Genomic DNA, 22391 nt, shown 5'->3' with positions numbered 1-22391 from the left:
CTCTCATTACTCTTAGAATAAAGACAAAATTCTTCAACATGGCTAACAAAGCCCTACATGATCTAACATACGAATACTTTCCTTTCTCGGAGTCAGCTCTAATCCCTTCTCTAGTCACACTCATTAATTCTTCACATTAATTCCTCACACTTCTTAAATCTTCCTATGTGCCAAGCTCTCTTTTTCCCTCTGGACTTTCATACAGGTTGTTCTTCTGCCTGAAACACATACTCCTCCTTGTCACAGTGCTCACTACTTTTCCTTCAGGTAACAGTTTAAAAGATCGTTTATCTAAAAAGTCTTCCTGACATACCTGGACCAACACCCAATTCTCAAAACATAGAATCCTATAGGTTTCAATTTTATACTATAATTCTTCTATCATATTACTTATCACAACTATCTAACAAAAGTATTGAATCTCCAATTTTGACCACATGACCTGGCACATTATAGGTGCTAAATACGAGCTTGCTAACATGACCACAGACATAGGGGTCTGGTGGTTTGATGGGTTGAGCCCTCTACCATAAGTTTTACCCTTGGGAAGACGGTTGCTGCAAAGGAGAGGCTAGGCCTCCCTATATTTGTGCCTAAGAGTCTCCTCCTGAATGCCTCTTTGTTGCTCAGATGTGGCCCTCTCTCTCTGGCTAAGCCAACTTGAAAGGTGAAATCACTGCCCTCCCCCCTACGTGGGATCAGACACCCAGGGAAGTGAATCTCCCTGGCAACGTGGAATATGACTCCCAGGGAGGAATGTAGACCTGGCACCGTGGGACGGAGAACATCTTCTTGACCAAAAGGGGGATGTGAAAGGAAATGAAATAAGCTTCAGTGGCAGAGAGATTCCAAAAGGAGCCGAGAGGTCACTCTGGTGGGCACTCTTATGCACACTTTAGACAACCCTTTTTAGGTTCTAAAGAATTGGGGTAGCTGGTGGTGGATACCTGAAACTATCAAACTACAACCCAGAACCCATGAATCTCGAAGACAGTTGTATAAAAATGTAGCTTATGAGGGGTGACAGTGGGATTGGGAAAGCCATAAGGACCAAACACCACTTTGTCTAGTTTATGGATGGATGTGTAGAAAAGTAGGGGAAGGAAACAAACAGACAAAGGTACCCAGTGTTCTTTTTTACTTCAATTGCTCTTTTTCACTCTAATTATTATTCTTGTTATTTTTGTGTGTGTGCTAATGAAGGTGTCAGGGATTGATTTAGGTGATGAATGTACAACTATGTAATGGTACTGTAAACAATCGAAAGTACAATTTGTTTTGTATGACTGCGTGGTATGTGAATCTATCTCAATAAAATGATGATTAAAAAAAAAAATAAATAAATAAATACGAGCTTGCTAAATAAGAGATGCTCTATATTTGAAAGTGAAAAACATATGGAAGAGACTTTTAAATGGCAACATAATATTTAATGTTTCAAATATATACAAAAACAAATAGTATTTCATAATGTTTGTAATCTGCTATTACTATATGAGCCGCTAATCACATATGCCTTACTTATTTTACTGAATAATAACATTGTATATTAATACCTAAGTTCTATATTTTTCTCAGAAAATATGGTAACCAAAATATATACTACGACAAGAAGTACTGACATAAGACTTATCTAACTGTAACACAGGAGAAATCACTAAGAACTGTTTTATGTGAGATCAAATCATATTGGTTCTAAAAGACAACCTGAAATCCACACATCTTCATAAACCAAATTAAATAGGGTTATTTGTAAAATAATTCCAGGAATAAATTTTTGAGTACTATCCATTTCTACTAGGGAAAAAAAATTAATGTCTGTTCTCAGGGAAAAAAATTTACTTCTGTTCTCATTGTTGTATTTATAATATGTCTCAGTTCCCCAGCTCAACAGGACAAAATGAATTTAAACAGAAATAATGCTTTAAATAGAGAATTTTTGTTTGTATTAACAACTGAAATCAAGACTCGTAACATGTTGTACAGTGGACTCTTGAAGGACAGATCTTTCTTAGTCCTCAAACGTGTGCATATCTATATGTAAGCCCTAAAAACTACTGCCATAAACCAAGAGTTTTAATGAGACATATTCTTGTTCCTTGATATTCAGGGATTAGCATGATAGTACAATATCATGCTAATGATGCAACAGAGAACAGTCCTGTGTTCTTGTTTTATACCTTAGTGTATTTGTCATCCTATTCAGCACAGTCCCTTATTTCTGGAAGATGTGGCTGTGGTTTATTGGCAAAAAAAAGCGAACTACTCATATTTTAAGGAATGTAACCTTTATTTCCTTTTTACAGGGAGGGGGTGTGTGTGCGCGTGTGTGTGTGTGTGTGTGCACATTAAAGCCATGTTGCACCAATATCATAAAGCTGAAAATGACACATCAACTCCCAAAGAAACTTTTACTCTTTGGTTTCTGAAAAACAGACAGTGAGCAGGATTTTTTATGAAAAGCATTCTGTTTCTCTCTCTCTCTGAAAAAAACAAAACACAAAAAACAAACAAAAAAATTAATTATAAAACCTACCACATATTTCTTTTTAACTTTAACTATCAAAAAAAAAAATTTCAAACGGAACAAAACAAAGGAATAAGAAAAACAAATAATTTAAAATAAATACATTGCTTCCAACATGATCCTACCATACCCCATGAAAATTAACAAACCATAACAAAACAAAGGAATAAGAAAAACAACCTAAACTAACTACATTGCTTTCAATATGTTCCTCCCTACCCCAAGAAAATTAACAAACTATAACAAAACAAAGAAATAAAAAAAAAACTAAAATAACCATATTGCTTCCAACATGTTTCTACCACACCCCAAGAAAATTTACAAACCATAATCATTCCTGAGCATTCCCATAAAACTAAGATTACCCTCTGCAACTTACCTGTTCTTATTAGATTATCGCTCCCCCTTCACTAAGTTACTGTCTCTCTCTAGGTAGCCCACATTCTACAATATAAAATATTTATTTTATATTTTTCACAGAGTTCACATTAATGGTAACATACAATATCTCTCTTTTTGTATCTGGCTTATTTCATTCGATATTATGTCTTCAAGGTTCATTATTCATCGTCATTTGTTTCATGACCTCACTCCTTCTTACTGCCGCGTAGTATTCCATCGTGCGTATACAACCATATTTTGTTTATCCACTCATCTGTTGAAGGACATTTGGGTTGTTTCCATCTCTTGGCAATTATGAGTAATGCTGCTATGAACATCAGTGTGCAAATAGCTGTTTGTGTCACTGCTTTCAGATCTGGGTATATATCAAGAAGTGAAACTGCTGGATCAAAGGGTAACTCAATATCTAGTTTTCTACAAAACTGCCAAACTGTCCTCCAGAGTGGCTTTACCATTATACAGTCCCACCAGCAATGAATAAGAGTTCCAATTTCTCCACATCCTCTCCAGCAACTGTAGTTTCCTGTGTGTTTAAGGGAAGCCATTCTTACTGGTGTGAGATGACACTTCACTGTGGTCTTGATTTGCATCTCTCTAATAGCTAGTGAAGATGAACAGTTTTTCATGTGTTTTTTAGCCATTTGTATTTCTTCTTCAGAGAAATCTCTTTTCACATCTTTTGCCCATTTTATTTATTTATTTTTTTTTGGAGGCTTCCAAAGAGACCTTTATTTATCTAGTACAAAGTATACATTATCACAATCTTTTTACTCCTTCTACTAAAATAGTTCAATTTTTCCACCACATCGTCAAAAAGTTCCATTTCTTTTTCTCTCCCCAAATCAAAGTGGTTTGAAAGAAGGTAGAAACAGGCACAAGAGGCTAAGGGGCCTCCAACACCCTGCAGAGCCTGGGGTAGGGGACAGGGTTAGCTCCGGTTCCTGCCTCAATCACATTCTACAGAAAATAAAGCGCAGCTGCCAGGGCCTGGGACAGCAGCTGGTCTGGCAGCCCATTCCAGGAAAGCAGCACAAATACTTCTCCCACATTATGAAAAATATACAACTCCCACTCTGCAGACATGCATTTAGTTTGCTTCTTGGAAAAAAAAAAAAATCAGTAGTATGTATTGTTTCCCATTGAGTTTCCAAAAAAAAAAAAAATGAAAGGTTACTTTCTTCTCTTTAAACACTGATATATAGCTAAGAAATTTTGAATAAAAATGTGGCACCCTAAAATATGTGCTCAGCAGATTTTGATTCCAGGATGGATGTGGCCACCTGGAGAGCTGGAATGGTGACACCCATCACAGTGGGAGCTGAAGCCAAAGGACGACGAGCATTGGTCTCCAGGCTCTACAACCAGAAGCTTGGAAATAGAAAGGAACCTTTATGAAAGGACACCAAGTTCAGCAAACCCCCACCCCTGAGATTCCAGAGCTGAGGCTCAGAGAAGGTAGAGGTCACCTGACATCACCCTATGCCCTTTCCTTGTTAGTGGTTTTGCACATTTTTTAATTGGGTTGTTTGTACTGTTGTGGTTGAGTTGTAGGATTTCTTTATATATGCAAGATATGTCTTTTATCAGATACATGGTTTCCAAATAATTTTTCCCATTGAGTTGGCTGCCTCTTCACCTTTTTGACAAATCCCTTTGAGGTACAGAAGGCTTTAATTCTGAGGAGTTCCCATTTATCTATTTTTTCTTTCATTGCTTGTGCTTTGGGTGTTAAGGTCTAAGAAGCAACCTCCTATTACAAGGTCTTGAAGATGTTTCCCTACATTATCTTCTAGGAGTTTTATGGTACTGTCTCTTACATTGAGATTTTTTTATTCACTTTGAGTTAATTTTTGTGTAGGGTGTGAGGCAGGGGTCCTCTTTCATTCTTTTGGATATGGCTATCCAGTTCTTCCAGCCCCATTTGCTGAAGAGATTGTTATGTCCCAGTTCAGTGGGTTTGGAGGCCTTATCAAAGATCAGCCGACCGTAGATCTGGGGGGTCTATTTCTGAATTCTCAATTTGATTCCATTGATCAATATCTCTATCTCTGTGCCAATACCATGCTGTTTTGACTACTGTGGTTTTATAGTAAGCTTCAAAGTCTGGGAGTGTAAGTCCTCCCACTTCATTTTTCATTTTTCAGAATGTTTTTTAGCAATTCGAGGCCCCTTAACCTTCCAAATAAATTTCATGACTAGCTTTTCCAAGTCTGCAAAGTAGGTTGTTGGAATCTTTATTGGAATTGCATTGAATCTGTAGATGAGTTTTGGTAGAATTGACATCTTAATGACATTTAGTCTTCCTATCCATGAACACAGAATATTTTCCATCTTTTAGGTCCCCTTCTATTTCTTTTAGTAAAGTTATGTAATTTTCGATGTATGGGTCTTTTACATCCTTGGTTAACTTTATTCCCAGGTACTTGCTATAGAGAATGGAATCTTTTTCTTGAATGTGTCTTCAGCTAGGTCATTTTAAGTGTACAGGAACATTATTGACTTACGTGCATTAATCTTGTATCCCACTACTTTGCTAAATTTATTAGCTCAGGTAGCTGTGTATTTGATTTCTCAGGGTTTTCCAAATAAAAGATCATATGATCTGCGAATAATGACAGTTTTACTTCTTCCTTTCCAATCTGGATGCTTTTTATTTCTTTGTCTTGCCGGCTTGCTCTGACTAGCACTTCTAGCACAATGTTGAATAACAGTGGTGGCAGTGGGCATCCTTGTCTCATTCCTTATCTTAGAGGAAGTCTTTCCGTCGTCTCTCGCCATCGAGTACTATGCTGTCTGTGGGTTTTTCATATATGCTCTTTATCATATTGAGGAAGTTTCCTTCAATTCCTACCATTTGAAATGTTTTTATCAGAAAAGGATGATGGATTTTATCGAATGCTTTTTCAGCATCTGAGATGATCATTTGATGTTTTCCTTTTGATTTGTTGATGTGTGGTATTACAATGATTTTCTTATATTGAACCATCCTTGCATGCCTGGAATGAACCACACTGGTCTTCTCTTGCTGCTTTCAGAATTCTGTCTTTGGCATCTGACAGTATGATTACTATGTGTCTTGGAGTGGGTCTATTCATATTTATTCTGTTTGGAGTATGCTGGACTTCTTATATTTGCATATTTATGTCTTTTGTAAGGTTTGGGAAATTTTTGGCCATTATTTCCTCAAATATTCCCTCTGGCCATGTTCCCTTCTCTTCTCCTTCTGGAACACCAATGATTCTTATATTTGAGTGCTTCATGTTGTCCATCATTTTCCTGAGATCCATTTCAACTTTTTCATTTTTCTCTCCATTCTGCCTTTTGTGCCTTCACTTCCATTTCCCCATGTTCAAGTTCGCATATTCATTCCTCAACTTCTTCAGATCTGGTGTTATGTGTCTGAAGAATCTTTTTAATTTGATAAAGAGTTTCTTTTATTTCCATAAGATCCACATTTTTAAATTTACTCTTGTAAATTCTTCTTTATGTTCTTCTAGGGTTTTCTTGATGTTCTTTATATCCTGAACTGTAATACTGGTGTTTATGATTACTTCTTTCATAATTGCTCCAAGTTCTGTGTCTCCTTTGGTCTTTTAATTTGGGCATTTGGGTTATCCATATCGTCTGCTTTCTTCATATGCTTTATAATTTTCTGCTGTTTTTGGCCTGTTGGCATTTGCTTATCTTCTTAGGGTTCTTTTAGGATATGTAGGCTTATTTAAACAATTATCTATAATTTGACAGAGCTACAGCTTGGCCTAGTGCACTTTCCCTGACCTACTAGCAGATAGCGCCCCCGAACCACCTCTTACCCTCAAGCCAGTTCTCTCCAACTTTGTCTATGCAGTGAGTGGGGGCCCAAATCATGTTAAAGTTCAATCAGTGCACCAATTTTCTATGTGCAGTAGGGACTGACAGCCCTGTGGGTGGGGGGCATGCCCTGTGCAGTTTGGCAGGAAGATGGCTCTAAGACACAGTACTCCTGGCTGTTTCCGGGGCTGCAGCTGGAATACCCTGGGGCTGCAGAATGCATCTAACCCTTCAGCTCAGATACCCCACAGTCCCTCTCTTCCATGGGCCCACAGGTACCTGGGATTGGTGTAGGGCTCCTGGCACTTCTGTGTGGCAACCCTGCCACTAGGCTGTGCACACCATGGCTTCCCTGAAGAAGGAGTGTACACCATCACAAGCCAGCCAAATCCTGAATTCCCTCAAGGAAGCTCTTGGCAGCGGCACTGAGAAGGGGTGTTGCTCAGCCAGCTGCAAGATGGCTGCATGGGGTGTGGAATACCCACTTCCACGATCATCCACCTGCTGCACTGGCTCATTCCTGACATGGGAGCTCTTAGCTTCAGGCGTGCAATGGGCTATCACCCACATCATATACTGAGGCAGGTACCCATGGTGTGAAAGGCACTCCCCACTGCACTGGACTGTGGCTCCAGCTGCCAGCTCCCCAGTGGCTTTCTGGGTCGGACACCAACCCGCCTTGGAACACAGTCTCTCAGTTTCTTCCCACTGCGCTTGACCACGACTCCGGCTGCCATTTCCCCAGTGGCTCTCTGGACTGAACACTCACACATCTCCAAACAGTCCCTCGGTTTCTCCAAGTACACAGTCACTATGGATGTAGGAGTCCCTGCCCAGCTGGGGGAACCCTAGAAATGCTATTCTGGAGCACCTTGTCTTTTATCTAGTGTTTTTCACAGAGGAGAATTTTGCTCTGTCTCTCCTAATCCACCATCTTGGGTCCCCCTCCACATATTTCTACAATGTATAAAACTCATTATGTACAGGTGCAGAATAAATTCTGATGATACACACTTCTGACTCCTCCCGGATAACAAGTTTGCAAAGGCATTTTCTTCCAATACAGGTTGGTTTACTTTATTCTTCACATCTTCCTCTCCACCTATATTAACTTACATGAGCTTCATCCATTTAGGAATACATGCACCTGCAGCTTCTGATGCTGCCTCTTTAGTTAAGTCATATTAAGGATCAGTTCAACAGCGGCTTATAATGCATTTAACATCACCGCTTCATGAAAGGTATAAACAGGCTCTTTACTTTTTCTAAAATCATATTTTGATACCAAAACATGATTCCTGTGTATAATCTTTTACCCAAAATCAACTTCCCTCTCAATTTTAACGAAATTTTTATTTCTCACTTCAGGAATAAGTATACCAGCTAAAAACAGTTTTTCTATTTGCATTTCCTATGGACTACATGAATTCTTATTCCTAGACCACCACAAATTAGATATCCCACTCTTCAATTCACTCAAAAATTTTATTTTTAAGATAAGTATCATTACTTTTACAGAATTCTTCACTTACATCATTAATCATACCAACTGATGGGGGATTATTATTTTTTATAAAGAAAAATAGCTCTTATTTCACAAGTTATTAAGAAGGCACTGACCATTTAAAAACCACGTTCCTTACAAAGTGCTTGTTACACCATCACTCGTAAAAAGGTGAGAAAGTCAGTGTTAATAGATTAACACCAAAGGTGGTGTGCCGAATTTCATAAAAATGATTATCTACATTCTTAAAAAATGCAGCTGATTTACAAAACTATGTCTCATAGCACATACATAGGAAGTGAAAATAATTCTTACCCTTTAAGAACAGGCTATTAGAATAAAATGATGAAGCAAAATAAACTATCTGAGCTTTACTATGCTTAAATGACTCTTTAGAGCCACTTATGATAATTCCATAGGGAAGGTCCAAAAAGGCCATAAGCCAATAACCTATACCAAAAGCAACTTCTTCAGTTTATTTTAAAGTACCAGACAAGTATCATTTTCTAAGTCTGTGCTATTTGACATAGTTTTGAAAACAATTTAGCAAATAAAAACAACTGAAGCCCTCTAATACAGACCACTTCTGGTATTCAAAATTGAAAGTACAAGGAAACACAAACCAGAAATTTAGAGACTTGTAGCCATTAAACTACTTTGTGAAATGGAGCTAATCACATTTTCTTTTTTATCCAAGTCAATAAAATGGGTACCTTAAGTTAGGGATCTCTAATAAGCAGTGAGCAAATACTGCCAGTGGAAAGAACTAAAATTATACGGGTCACCAGATTTGTGATCTAATGTGTTCTTGGGTGAAATTTAACATGTAAATACTGTGATTCAATCACAGTATTGGCTAAGTCTCAATGTAAAGAAAACAAAGGGTTTATAGTGTAAAGATAAAAAGTAGTTCAATTTGCTGACATTCAGGGTGAATAAAGCTAGTTCATGCTGGATGCCTGGGCTGTGATAGCTCTTGCATGTAAACCTACTCAACCTAGAATTCTTTTAGTAATCAATGAAGAGTTACAAAAAAAGTTACTAAGTTAGACAAATGACAAGATATAGTAGGCAAGCCATATTAACTCAAACAGGAAGAAATGATCAACGAAGTTGACTTAATTTTAATGACAGACCATCCTTATTAATTACAATATAAGGCACTGAAAAGCTTAATTCTCTTGAGGAAGTTAACAATGTAGAAAGCAGACCCTAGAAATAAAAAATATTCTTTTGCCCATATAAGGTAAAATCTTTATAAAATAGTATACATAAAGGACAAACTTTACCTATAAAATAAAAAACTATTAATACTTGTTCCTTTCAAATTCCATTCAAAAATTTGTCATTGAAGATGCACAAAGGTAGGCCTTAGCAACCACACTCACCAAAAAAAGGCATCAGATGGTTTGATGTAAATCAAACTACTCAATTATTATGTACCAACAAAATTTTGTCACTGAAAAAAGCAAAATAACCCTCAAAATTTTATAAAGTCATTAAAATGCAAGAAGCTCTTCAGACATTAGAACATATGAGGTCATTTGAAATTATTCTGGAGGATCTGTTTTTAATTGAAAAGCAATATTATCAGATGCAATCTTGAACAATCTCAGGCTTAAACAGCATGTTAACTCTAAACTTATTAAACTGCTATTACACCATATATAAAGATTTTAAGAAATAAAACAAAGCAAGAACCAAACCAACCTGTCTTCACATTTTTAAAGGCACAAAAATATGAATAAGAATTCTAGTTAATATATCTATACTTCCTTGAAAACATAAATCAAACATACTTACTGCTGGTATTTTTCATTTAGTGTATTCATGCCTTGGAGATCAGAAAGAGGTGTTCTGGGATTTTTCCGGGTTATACCTAGTTTATAAATAGCAGAAATTTTCAAATCAGTGCAAAGAAAAACTAAACGTGAAATAATTTTTCAAAGGCCAAAGAAATTAATGTACTGCAATAGTAAATATTTGATGAAATTGTCAGCTGTCTAAATAATAATGTATACCAAGCATGTGCCTATAACTTAGAAATCCTGCTTAACCTAAAGAGGAACACAAGTAGGGAACTTAAGTTCTTTAATTTCTTCGCTGATTTAAGCACAACATCAGGAAATACAAGGGTAATTAGGCTCAAGGTCTCGGAAGCAAAGAAGTTCTTTTATGATTTCCACATAAAAAATTTTTATCTAAATCCTTTGTAAAACTTTTAATAATGCTGAAATGGACTGCAGAATTTAGGGATCAATTAGCCTTACAGATAAAGACACTGATAATAATCAAAGAAGACAAACTGCTTCTCTTAAGGATTACCAATATTTTTAAAGTTCTAATTTTATTGAAATCAAATGATAAATATTTAAGCCCTATGCTGTCAATTTTCATAACATACACAAAAAGTCCTTCAATATATGTAAGACACACTGGAAAAGGAAGACGTAAAATTATCTTTAACTCATGTCACGATTTTGTAAGCAGAAAATCCAAGGGAACCAACAAAAAGCTATTAGAACTAATACACAACTTTAGAAAGAATACAGGATAGAAGATCAACATATAAAAATCTATTGTATTTCTATACACTAGCAAGGAAGAATGAGAAAATAACAACAAGAAAACAATTACATTCATAATAGAATAAAAATAATTTAATATTTAGGAATAAATTTAACAAGTATGAGATGTAAACTGAAACTGTAAAACATTAAAACAAAGAAGACCTAAATAAATGAAATTACATCTCATGCTTATAGACTGGAAAACTTGATATTATTAAGATGGCAATACTCCCCAAACTGATCTACAGATCAATACAATTACTACCAAAATCCCAGATGCATTTGTTCATAGACATGAATAAACGGATGCTAAAATTCTTATGGGAACTCAAGGGGTCCAAAATAGCCAAAACAATCCTGAAAAGGAAGAACACAAGTTGGAGTACTCACACTTTCTGATATCAAAACTTACTGCAAGGATATAGAAATCAAAACAATATATTTCTAGCATAAAGATACATGGATAGATTAATGGAATAGAAAGGAGATGGAGTGTCCAGAAATAATTCATCCATGGCCAACTGATTTAGAACAAGGATGCAAAGATCATTCAATAAATAAAAATAATCTTTTCTGCAAATTGTCCTCAGACAAATGGATATCCACACACAAAAGAATGACATTAGACCCTTAACTCCCACCACATACAAAATTCTATTTAAAAGGTATCAAAGACCTAAACGTAAATGCTAAAATTCTTACACAGGTGTACATCTGTGACACTGGATTAGTCAATGTTTTCTTACATTTAACACAAAAAGCAGATGCAACCAAAGGAAAAGAAGATAAATTTAACTTCATCAAAATTTAAAACATTTGCACTTCAAAGGAAACTGTATCAAGAAAGTGAAAAAGAACATACAGTATGGTAGAAAATATTAACAAATCATATATATAAGAGACCTGTACTCAAAATATATATTTTAAAAAGTCTTACAACTCAAGAATAAAAAAGACAAATAACCCAAATAAAAAAACGATTTGAATAGATGTTTCTCTAAAGAAGACATAAAAACAGCCGACAAGTGCATGAAAAGATGCTTGACAATTAGTCATCAGAGAAATGCAAATCAAAATGGCAATGAGGTACCACTTCATATTCACTAGCATGATAATAAATAAAAACAAAACAAAACAAAAAACCATAACAAGAAGGATGGGGAGATATAAGACCCTTCATACACTACTGAATGTAAAAGGGTGTAGCAACTTTGGACAGTCTGGCAGTTCATCAAAAAGTTAAACGCAGTTACCATGTGACCCTTGTGGGTAATACATACCAAGAGAACTAAAAAACTTTTATCTGTAAACAAACTGGCACAGGGAATATAATATGCCCTCTAGTCAACAAATTCAGTTAGTACTTTACTTTGAACAACTTTACTTTCTTACATATTGGAACACATTTTAAAAATCTATTTCTTCAGTTCCTACTTCAGGGACAGCAATTATCCCTAAGATTGACTAACATTTTCTACCCTCCATATGCATTCTTTTCTTCTGCATATTAAAATATAATCATCTCAGTCCTTTTGGCATCAGCAATTCAATTTGCAGCTATGTTTCCTCTATTTCTTGACCTCCTACAGATGTTGTATGCCTCTGCTTGTTTTATTAGCTCAATAATCTCTTTTACATATCATTCTGTTTTTTATACTCTTGAATTTGTGTTTTGCTTTATTGTCTTAAATTCTTCTATGCAATGAAGTGCTCACAATGAATTTTATTCTCTTGCCTACACTAGTGTATTTCCTTCCCTGTAATAAACTTCAAATGAATTATTAAATATTTCAAACATAAAAAGGCATAAAAATAATATACTAAACACTTGTGATGGATCACTCAGCCCTGTGCAACCCCTCATTGATCTTTTTTTTAAAATTCATTTTTATTGAGATATATTCACATACCATGCAGTCACACAAAGCGTACATTCAATTGTTCACAGTACCATTATATAGTTGTGCGTTTATCACCAAAATTAATTTTTGAACATTTTCATTACCACACACACAAAAATAATAAGAATAAAAATTAAAGTGAACCTGAAACTATCAAACTGAAACCCAGAACCCATGAATCTTGAAGACAATTGTATAAAAATGTAGCTTATGAGGGGTCACAATGTGATTGGGAAAGCAATAAGGACTTTTGTCTAGTTTATGGATGGATGAGTAGAAAAACAGGGGAAGGAAAAAAAAAAAGCAAAGAAAAAGGCACCCAGTGTTCTTTTTCACTTTAATTTTTATTCTTATTATTTTTGTGTGTGTGGTAATGAAAATGTCAAAAATTAATTTTGGTGATGAATGCACAACTATATAACGGTACTGTAAACAACTGAATGTACACTTTGTTTTGTATGACTGCACAGTATGTGAATATATCTCAATAAAAATGAATTAAAAAAATTAAAGTGAAAAAGAACAATTAAAGTAAAAAAGAACACTGGGTACCTTTTTTCTTTTTTTTTTTTTTTGCCCCCATTTTTCTATTCATTCATTCATACACTGGACAAAGGGGACTGTGATCCATATGGCTTTCCCAAACACAATTGTCACCTTTCATAAGCTCAACTTTTATACAATCATCTTCAAGATTCGTGGGTTCTGGGTTGTAATTCGATAGTTTCAGGTATTTACTGCTAGCTATTCCAATTCATTAGAACCTAAAAAGGGTTGTCTGTTGTGCATAAGAGTGCCCACCCGAGTGACCTCTCGGCTCCTTCTGGAATCTCTCACCACTGAAACTTATTTCATTTCCTTTCACATCCTCCTTTTGGTCAAGAAGATGTTCTCCATCCCATGATGCCAGGTCTAGATTCTCCTCAGGAGTCATATTCCACGTTGCCAGGGAGATTCACTCCCCTGGGTGTCAGATCCCACATAATGGGGAGGGCAGTGATTTCACCTGTCAAATTGGCTTAGCTAGAGAGAGAGGGCCACATCTGAGCAACAAAGAGGCATTTGGGAGGAGGCTCTTAGGCACAATTATAGGCAGGCCTAGCCTCTCATTTGCAGCAACAGTCTTCCCAAGGGCAAGTCCCGTGGTAGAGGGCTCAGCCCATCAAACCACCAGTCCCCTATGTCTGTAAGCACATAGGCAACCATCAAAGTGGGGAAGCCGAACACCCCTGAATTCTCCACCAGCTCCTCGAGGAGGCTCTGCATATTTTTTTCATTGTTTTTTTTTTTTAATTAACTATTCAAAATAATAATAAAAAAACATAAAGCAAAAAAACATTTCAAACAAACCATAACATAACAATGGAGTAAGAAAAAGACAACTAACTTAAAATAACTACTTTACTTCCAACATGTTCCTACTCTACCCCAAGAAAATAACCTAATACAGCAACATTTCTGTGAACTTGTTCCTACCATACCCATCAAAAATTAACAAACCATAATCATTTCTGAGCATTCCCAGAACATTAAATTTACTCAGATAGCTTATCTTTTCTTATTGGATTATTATTCCCCCTCCATTAATTGCTCTTGATCGCTAGTTCCCCTACATTCTACATTATAAACCATTTATTTTACATTTTTCAATGTTCACATTAGTAGTAGCATATAATATTTCTCTTTTTGTGCCTGGCTTATTTCGCTCAGCATTATGTTTTCAAGGTTCATCCATGTTGTCATACGTTTCACGACATTGTTCCTTTTACTGCTGCGTAGTATTCCATTGTGTGTATCTACCATATTTTATTTATCCACTTATCTGTTGAAGGACATTTGGGTTGTTTCCATCTCTTGGCAATTGTGAATAATGCTGCTGTGAACACGGGTGTGCAGGTATCTGTTCGTGTCACTGCTTTCAGATCTTCCGGGTATATACCGAGAAGTGCAATTCCTGGATCGAAGGATAACTCTCTCTCTAGTTTTCTAAGGAACTGCCGGACTGACTTCCAGAGTGGCTGAACCATTATACAGTCCCACCAACAATGAATAAGAGTCCCAATTTCTCCACATCCTCTCTAGCATTTGTAGTTTCCTGTTTGTTTAATGGCAGCCATTCTAATTGGTGTGAGATGGTAGCTGATTGTGGTCTTAATTTGCATCTTTCTAATAGCTAGTGAAGCTGGACATTTTTTCATGTGTTTCTTGGCCATTTGTATTTCCTCTTCAGAGAACTGTCTTTTCATATCTTTTGCCCATTTTATAATTGGGCTGTCTGTACTACTGTCATTGAGTTGTAGGATTTCTTTATATATGCAAGATATCAGTCTTTTGTGAGATACATGGTTTCCAAAAATTTTTTCCCACTGAGTTGGCTGCCTCTTTACCTTTTTGACAAATTCCTTTGAGATACAGAAACTTCTAAGCTTGAGGAGTTCCATTTATCTATTTTTTCTTTTGTTGCTTGTGCTTTGGGTGTAAGGCCTAGGAAGTGGCCACCTAATACAAGATCTTGAAGATGTTTCTCTACATTATCTTCTAGGAGTTTTATGGTACTGTCTTTTATATTGAGCTCTTTGATCCACTTTGAGTTAATTTTTGTGCCCCTCACTGATCTTATTCCAACAGCTCCAGATCCCAAAACTGCCTTATTTGCTGGGATTAGCAAAAAAGACCTTAAAACAACTATCATAATTATATTCAAGGATTTACAGGAAAAGGTGATCTTAATAAGTTAACAGAGAGCAAATCACAGTAGAGAAACGGAAGTTGTATAAAGAAACCAAATAGATATCCTGAAATGGAAAAATAAAACTTTCTAGCATGAAAAATTAACTCCATGGGTTTAAGAGGAGATTGGAAATGGTATAAAAACAAAGCATTGTGAGCTTGAAATCAGATAATAAAAATTATCCAATCCAAAGCATGGAAAGAACAAGGACAATATGAAATATTATCCTTGATATTCAGCAAATACCAAATATTCTAAGGTATATGTAATTAGAGTCTCAGAAAGAAAGGAGAAACTAGAAAAGAAAAAGATTGTTGAAGAATACCAAGCAAAAATTTACTAAATTTCATGGAAAACACTGAAGCACAGATCCAAAAGGTGCAGCAAATCCAAATAAAATAAATATAAAATACAAATAGGGATATCACAATAAAATTGTTGAACACCAAAATTAAAAAGAAAATCTTGAAAGCAACCAGAGGAAAAAAGGGATATTACATATGAGAAAATGAAAATAAGACGTTAGGTGAGTTTATCATGGCAAATAAAATAGGTAAAGAAAAAAAAGAAAATCTTTTTAAAGTGCCTAACGTTTAGAAGCTCCTAATGGTGTTAAAAATGTATCTACTCCAAAACATCCATTTTGGATGTTCTTTTTTATTCTAAGTTTTATTTTTTTTTTTTTTGGAGTAATGAAAATGTTCAACTGATTATACACCTTGAATGATTGTATGTTATGTGAATATATCTCAATAAAAATGCAATTTTTAAAAATGTATCTACTTTATGACACAGTACTCCATTCACAGGTATTTACCAAAGAAAATGACAGCCACAAGAATATTTATGTCAGGGTTGTCCTAACAACTAAAACAACATACAACCCTTATAACCATCAACAAAAGAATGATAGAGTATGGTATAAAGGCATACCTTGAAGATATTGTGGGTTCAGTTCCAGACCACTGAAATAAACAGAGTATCACAATGAAGTGAGTCACATGCATTTTTGGTTTCCCAGTGCATATAAAAGTTATGGTTACACTATCCTGTTAGTCTATTAAATGTGCAATGACATTCTGTCTACAAAAACAACATACATACCTTAATTTAAAAATACTTTATTGCTAAAAAATGAAACTATCCTCTGCGTCTTCGGCAAGTCATAATCTTTTGCCTGGTCTTGCCTCAATGTTGACGGCTGCTGACTGACCACAGTAGTGGTTGCTAAAAACTGAAGTGGCTGTGGCAATTTTTTAAACTAAGACAACAATGAAGTTTGCCACAAATGACTGACTCTTCCTTTCACTAAAGATTTTTCTGTAGCATGCAATGCTGTTTGATAGAATTTTACCCACAAAACAATTTCTTTCAAAGATGGAATCAAGCTTCTCAAACCCTGCCACTGCTTGATCAACTAAGTTTATGTAATATTCTAAAGCTTTGGTTTTCATTTCAACAATATTCACAGCATCTTCATCAGGAGTAGACTCCATCGAAAGAAACTATTTCTTTGCTTAAACATCAGAAGCAACTCCTCCTCCGTTCAGATTTTATCATGAGATGGCAGCCATTTAGTTGTATCTTCAGGCACTATGACTAATTCTAGTTCTTTTGCTATTTCCACCATATCTGCAGTTACTTCCTCTACCTAAGTCTTGAACCCCTCAAAGTCATCCATGAGGTTTGGAATCAACTTCTTCTAAACTCCTGTTACGTTGATATTTTGACCTCCTCTCATGAATCAAGAAAGTTCTTCATGGCATCTAAAATGGTGAATCTTTTCCAGAAGTTTTTCAATTGACTTTGCCCAGAGTCATCAGAGAAATCACTATCTATGGCAGCAATAGCCTTAAAAAATATACTAAATAATAAGACTTGGAAGTAAAAAATGACTCCTTGATCCATGGATACAGAATGGATGTTGCATTAGCAGGTCTGAAAACATTAACAACGTATATCTCCATCTCCATCATTGTACATTTCCATCATTGTACATCTCCATCAGAGCTCTTGGGTGACCCAGTGCATTATCAATGAGCAGTAATACTTTGAAAGGAATCTATTTTTCTGAGCAGGTTTCAACACTAAATGTTGAATAAACTAAAATGTTCAGTAAACCATGTTGTAAATAGATGTGTTGTCATCCAGCTCTTCTTATTCCATTTGTAGAGCACAGGCAGAGTAGACTCAGAATAATTCTTCAGGGCCCCAGGATTTTCCAAATGGTAAGCAAGCACTGGCTTCAACTTAAGTCACCAGCTGCATTAGCCCCTAACAACAGAGACAACCTAACCTTTGAAGCTTTGATGCCAAGCATTGACTTCTCTCTACCTATGAAAGTCTTACACGGCATCTCCTAATAAAAGACTGTTTCATCTACATTGAAAATGTGTTGTTTAGCGTAGCCATCTACATCAATTATCTTAGTTAGATCTTCTGAATAACTTGCTGCTGCTTCTACAACAGCACTTCCTGCTTCACCTTGCACTTTTCGGTTAGGGAAACAGCTTCATTCTTAAATGTCATGAAATAACCTCTGCTAGCTTCCAACTTTTCTTCTGCAGCTTACTCAGCTCTATCAGCCTTCACAGAATTTAAGAGAGTTATGGCCTTGCGTAGATTAGGCTTTGGGATAATGGAATGTTGCATCTGTTTTATCTTCTATCCAGACCACTAAAACTTTTTCCATATCAGCAACAAGGCTGTTTCATTTTTTATCATTCATGTGTTCACTGGAGAAGCACTTTTAATTTCCTTCATGATATTTCTTCTTTAACCCACTGATTGTTTAGGAGTGTGTTGTTTAACCTCCAGGTATTTGTGAATTTTCTGAGTCTCTGATGGTTATTGACTTCTAATTGTATTCCATTGTGGTCAGAGAATGTGCTTTGAATAATTTCAATCTTTTTAAATTTATTGAGGCTTGTTTTATGTCCCAGCATATGATCTATTCTGGAGAAAGTTCCGTGCGCACTAGAAAAGTATGTGTATCCTGGTGATTTGGGATGTAATGTCCTGTATATGTTTGTTAAATCTAATTCATATATCAGATTGTTTAGGTTTTCAATTTCCTTATTGGTCTTCTGTCTGGTTGATCTATCTATAGGAGAGAGTGATATGTTGAAGTCTCCCACAATTATTGTGGAAACATCAATTGCTTCCTTTAGTTTTGCCAGTGTTTCTCTCATGTATTTTGTGGCACCTTGATTGGGTGCATAGACATTTACGATTCTTATTTCTTCTTGTTGAATTGCCCCTTTTAAGAAATAGCAAGAGAAATTGCTAAATATATAGAGACGAATGAAAATGAGAACACAACATACCAAAACCTACGGGATGCAGCAAAAGCAGTGCTAAGGGGGAAATTTATAGCACTAAACGCATATATTAAAAAGGAAGAAAGAGCCAGAATCAAAGAACTAATGGATCAACTGAAGAAGCTAGAAAATGAACAGCAAACCAATCCTAAACCAAGTACAAGAAAAGAAATAACAAGGATTAAAGCAGAAATAAATGACACAGAGAACAAAAAAACAATAGAGAGGATAAATATCACCAAAAGTTGGTTCTTTGAGAAGATCAACAAGATTGACAAGCCCCTAGCTAGACTGACAAAATCAAAAAGAGAGAAGACCCATATAAACAAAATAATGAATGAAAAAGGTGACATAACTGCAGATCCTGAAGAAATTAAAAAAATTATAAGAGGATACTATGAACAACTGTATGGCAACAAACTGGATAATGCAGAGGAAACGGACAATTTCCTGGAAACATATGAACAACCTAGACTGACCAGAGAAGATACAGAAGACCTCAATCAACCCATCACAAGCAAAGAGATCCAATCAGTCATCAAAAATGTTCCCACAAATAAATGCCCAGGGCCAGATGGCTTCACAGGGGAATTCTACCAAACTTTCCAGAAAGAACTGACACCAGTCTTACTCAAACTCTTTCAAAACATTGAAGAAAATGGAACACTACCTAACTCATTTTATAAGGCTAACATCAATCTAATACCAAAACCAGGCAAAGATGCTACAAAAAAGGAAAACTACCGGCCAATCTCCCTAATGAATATAGATGCAAAAATCCTCAACAAAATACCTGCAAATCGAATCCAAAGACACATTAAAAAAATCATACACCATGACCAAGTGGGGTTCATTCCAGGCATGCAAGGATGGTTCAACATAAGAAAATCAATCAATGTATTACAATACATTAACAATTCGAAAGGGAAAAATCAAATGAACATCTCAATAGATGCTAAAAAAGCATTTGACAAAATCCAACATCCGTTTTTGATAAAAACACTTCAAAAGGTAGGAATTGAAGGAAACTTCCTCAATATGATAAAGAGCATATATGAAAAACCCACAGACAGCATAGTACTCAATGGGGAGAGACTGAAAGCCTTCCCTCTAAGATCAGGAACAAGACAAGGATGCCCGCTGTCACCACTGTTATTCAACATTGTGCTGGAAGTGCTAGCCAGGGCAATCCGGCAAGACAAAGAAATAAAAGGCATTCAAATTGGAAAAGAAGAAGTAAAACTGTCATTGTTTGCAGATGATATGATCTTATATCTAGAAAACCCTGAGAAATCGACGATACAGCTACTAGAGCTAATAAACAAATTTAGCAAAGTAGCAGGATACAAGATTAATGCACATAAGTCAGTAATGTTTCTATATGCTAGAAATGAACAAACTGAAGAGACACTCAAGAAAAAGATACCATTTTCAATAGCAACTAAAAAAATCAAGTACCTAGGAATAAACTTAACCAAAGATGTAAAAGACCTATACAAAGAAAACTACATAACTCTACTAAAAGAAATAGAAGGGGACCTTAAAAGATGGAAAAATATTCCATGTTCATGGATAGGAAGGCTAAATGTCATTAAGATGTCAATTCTACCCAAACTCATCTACAGATTCAGTGCAATCCCAATCAAAATTCCAACAACCTACTTTGCAGACTTGGAAAGCTAGTTATCAAATTTATTTGGAAAGGGAAGATGCCTCAAATTGCTAAAGACACTCTAAAAAAGGAAAACGAAGTGGGAGGACTTACACTCCCTGACTTTGAAGCTTATTATAAAGCCACAGTTGTCAAAACAGCATGGTACTGGCACAAAGATAGACATATAGATCAATGGAATCGAATTGAGAATTCAGAGATAGACCCTAGGATCTATGGCCGACTGATCTTTGATACGGCCCCCAAAGTCACTGAACTGAGTCATAATGGTCTATTCAACAAATGGGGCTGGGAGAGTTGGATATCCATATCCAAAAGAATGAAAGAGGACCCCTACCTCACACCCTACACAAAAATTAACTCAAAATGGACCAAAGATCTCAATATAAAAGAAAGCACCATAAAACTCCTAGAAGATAATGTAGGAAAACATCTTCAAGACCTTGTATTAGGCGGACACTTCCTACACTTTACACCCAAAGCACAAGCAACAAAAGAAAAAATAGATAAATGGGAACTCCTCAAGCTTAGAAGTTTCTGCGCCTCAAAGGAATTTCTCAAAAAGGTAAAGAGGCAGCCAACTCAATGGGAAAAAATTTTTGGAAACCATGTATCTGACAAAAGACTGATCTCTTGCATATATAAAGAAATCCTACAACTCAATGACAATAGTACAGACGGCCCAATTATAAAATGGGCAAAAGATATGAAAAGACAGTTCTCTGAAGAGGAAATACAAATGGCCAAGAAACACATGAAAAAATGTTCAGCTTCACTAGCTATTAGAGAGATGCAAATGAAGACCACAATGAGATACCATCTAACACTGATTAGAGTGGCTGCCATTAAACAAACAGGAAACTACAAATGCTGGAGGGGATGTGGAGAAATTGGAACTCTTATTCATTGTTGGTGGGACTGTATAATGGTTCAGCCACTCTGGAAGTCAGTCTGGCAGTTCCTTAGAAAACTAGATGTAGAGTTACCATTCGATCCAGCGATTGCACTTCTCGGTATATACCCAGAAGATCGGAAAGCAGTGACACGAACAGATATCTGCACGCCAATGTTCATAGCAGCATTATTCACAATTGCCAAGAGATGGAAACAACCCAAATGTCCTTCAACAGATGAGTGGATAAAGAAAATGTGGCATATACACACGATGGAATACTACACGGCAGTAAAAAGGAACGATCTCGTGAAACATAAGACAACATGGATGAACCTTGAAGACATAATGCTGAGCGAAATAAGCCAGGCACAAAAAGAGAAATATTATATGCTACCACTAATGTGAACTTTGAAAAATGTAAAACCAATGGTTTATAATGTAGAATGTTGGGGAACTAGCAACAGAGAGCAATTAAGGAAGGGGGAACAATAATCCAAGAAGAACAGATAAGCTATTTAACGTTCTGGGGATGCCCAGGAATGACTATGGTCTGTTAATTTCTGATGGATATAGTAGGAACAAGTTCACAGAAATGTTGCTACATTAGGTAACTTTCTTGGGGTAAAGCAGGAACAGGTTGGAAGTAAAGCAGTTATCTTAGGTTAGTTGTATTTTTCTTATTCCCTTGTTAAGGTCTCTTTGAAATGTTCTTTTATTGTATGTTTTTTTTTTTATTTTTTTTTCATACAGTTGATTTAAAAAAGAAGGGAAAGTTAAAAAAAAAAAAAAAAGAAAAACAAGGAAAAAAATATGTAGTGCCCCCTTGAGGAGCCTGTGGAGAATGCAGGGGTATTGGCCTACCCCACCTCGATGGTTGCTAACATGACCACAGACATAGGGGACTGGTGGTTTGATGGGTTGAGCCCTCTACCATAGGTTTTACCCTTAGGAAGACGGTTGCTGCAAAGGAGAGGCTAGGCCTCCCTATAATTGTGCCTAAGAGCCTCCTCCCGAATGCCTCTTTGTTGCTCAGATGTGGCCCTCTCTCTCTAGCTAAGC

The 22391-nt window shown here is 36.0% G+C and overlaps 1 protein-coding gene across 1 annotated transcript in view; it reads right to left on the bottom strand.

The window, feature by feature from the left end:
- The window catches only part of MYO9A (myosin IXA), a 434300-nt gene that overhangs the window by 171660 nt on the left and 240249 nt on the right, over positions 1-22391 (bottom strand). The window contains 1 exon segment of the mRNA XM_037833522.1: positions 10047-10122. Within this exon segment, the coding sequence (XP_037689450.1) occupies positions 10047-10122 (76 nt within the window).

The sequence above is a fragment of the Choloepus didactylus genome, chromosome 4, assembly GCF_015220235.1.
Source record: "Choloepus didactylus isolate mChoDid1 chromosome 4, mChoDid1.pri, whole genome shotgun sequence".
Classification (NCBI taxonomy): Eukaryota; Metazoa; Chordata; class Mammalia; order Pilosa; family Megalonychidae; genus Choloepus; species Choloepus didactylus.
This window is presented reverse-complemented; position numbering and strand designations above follow the sequence as displayed.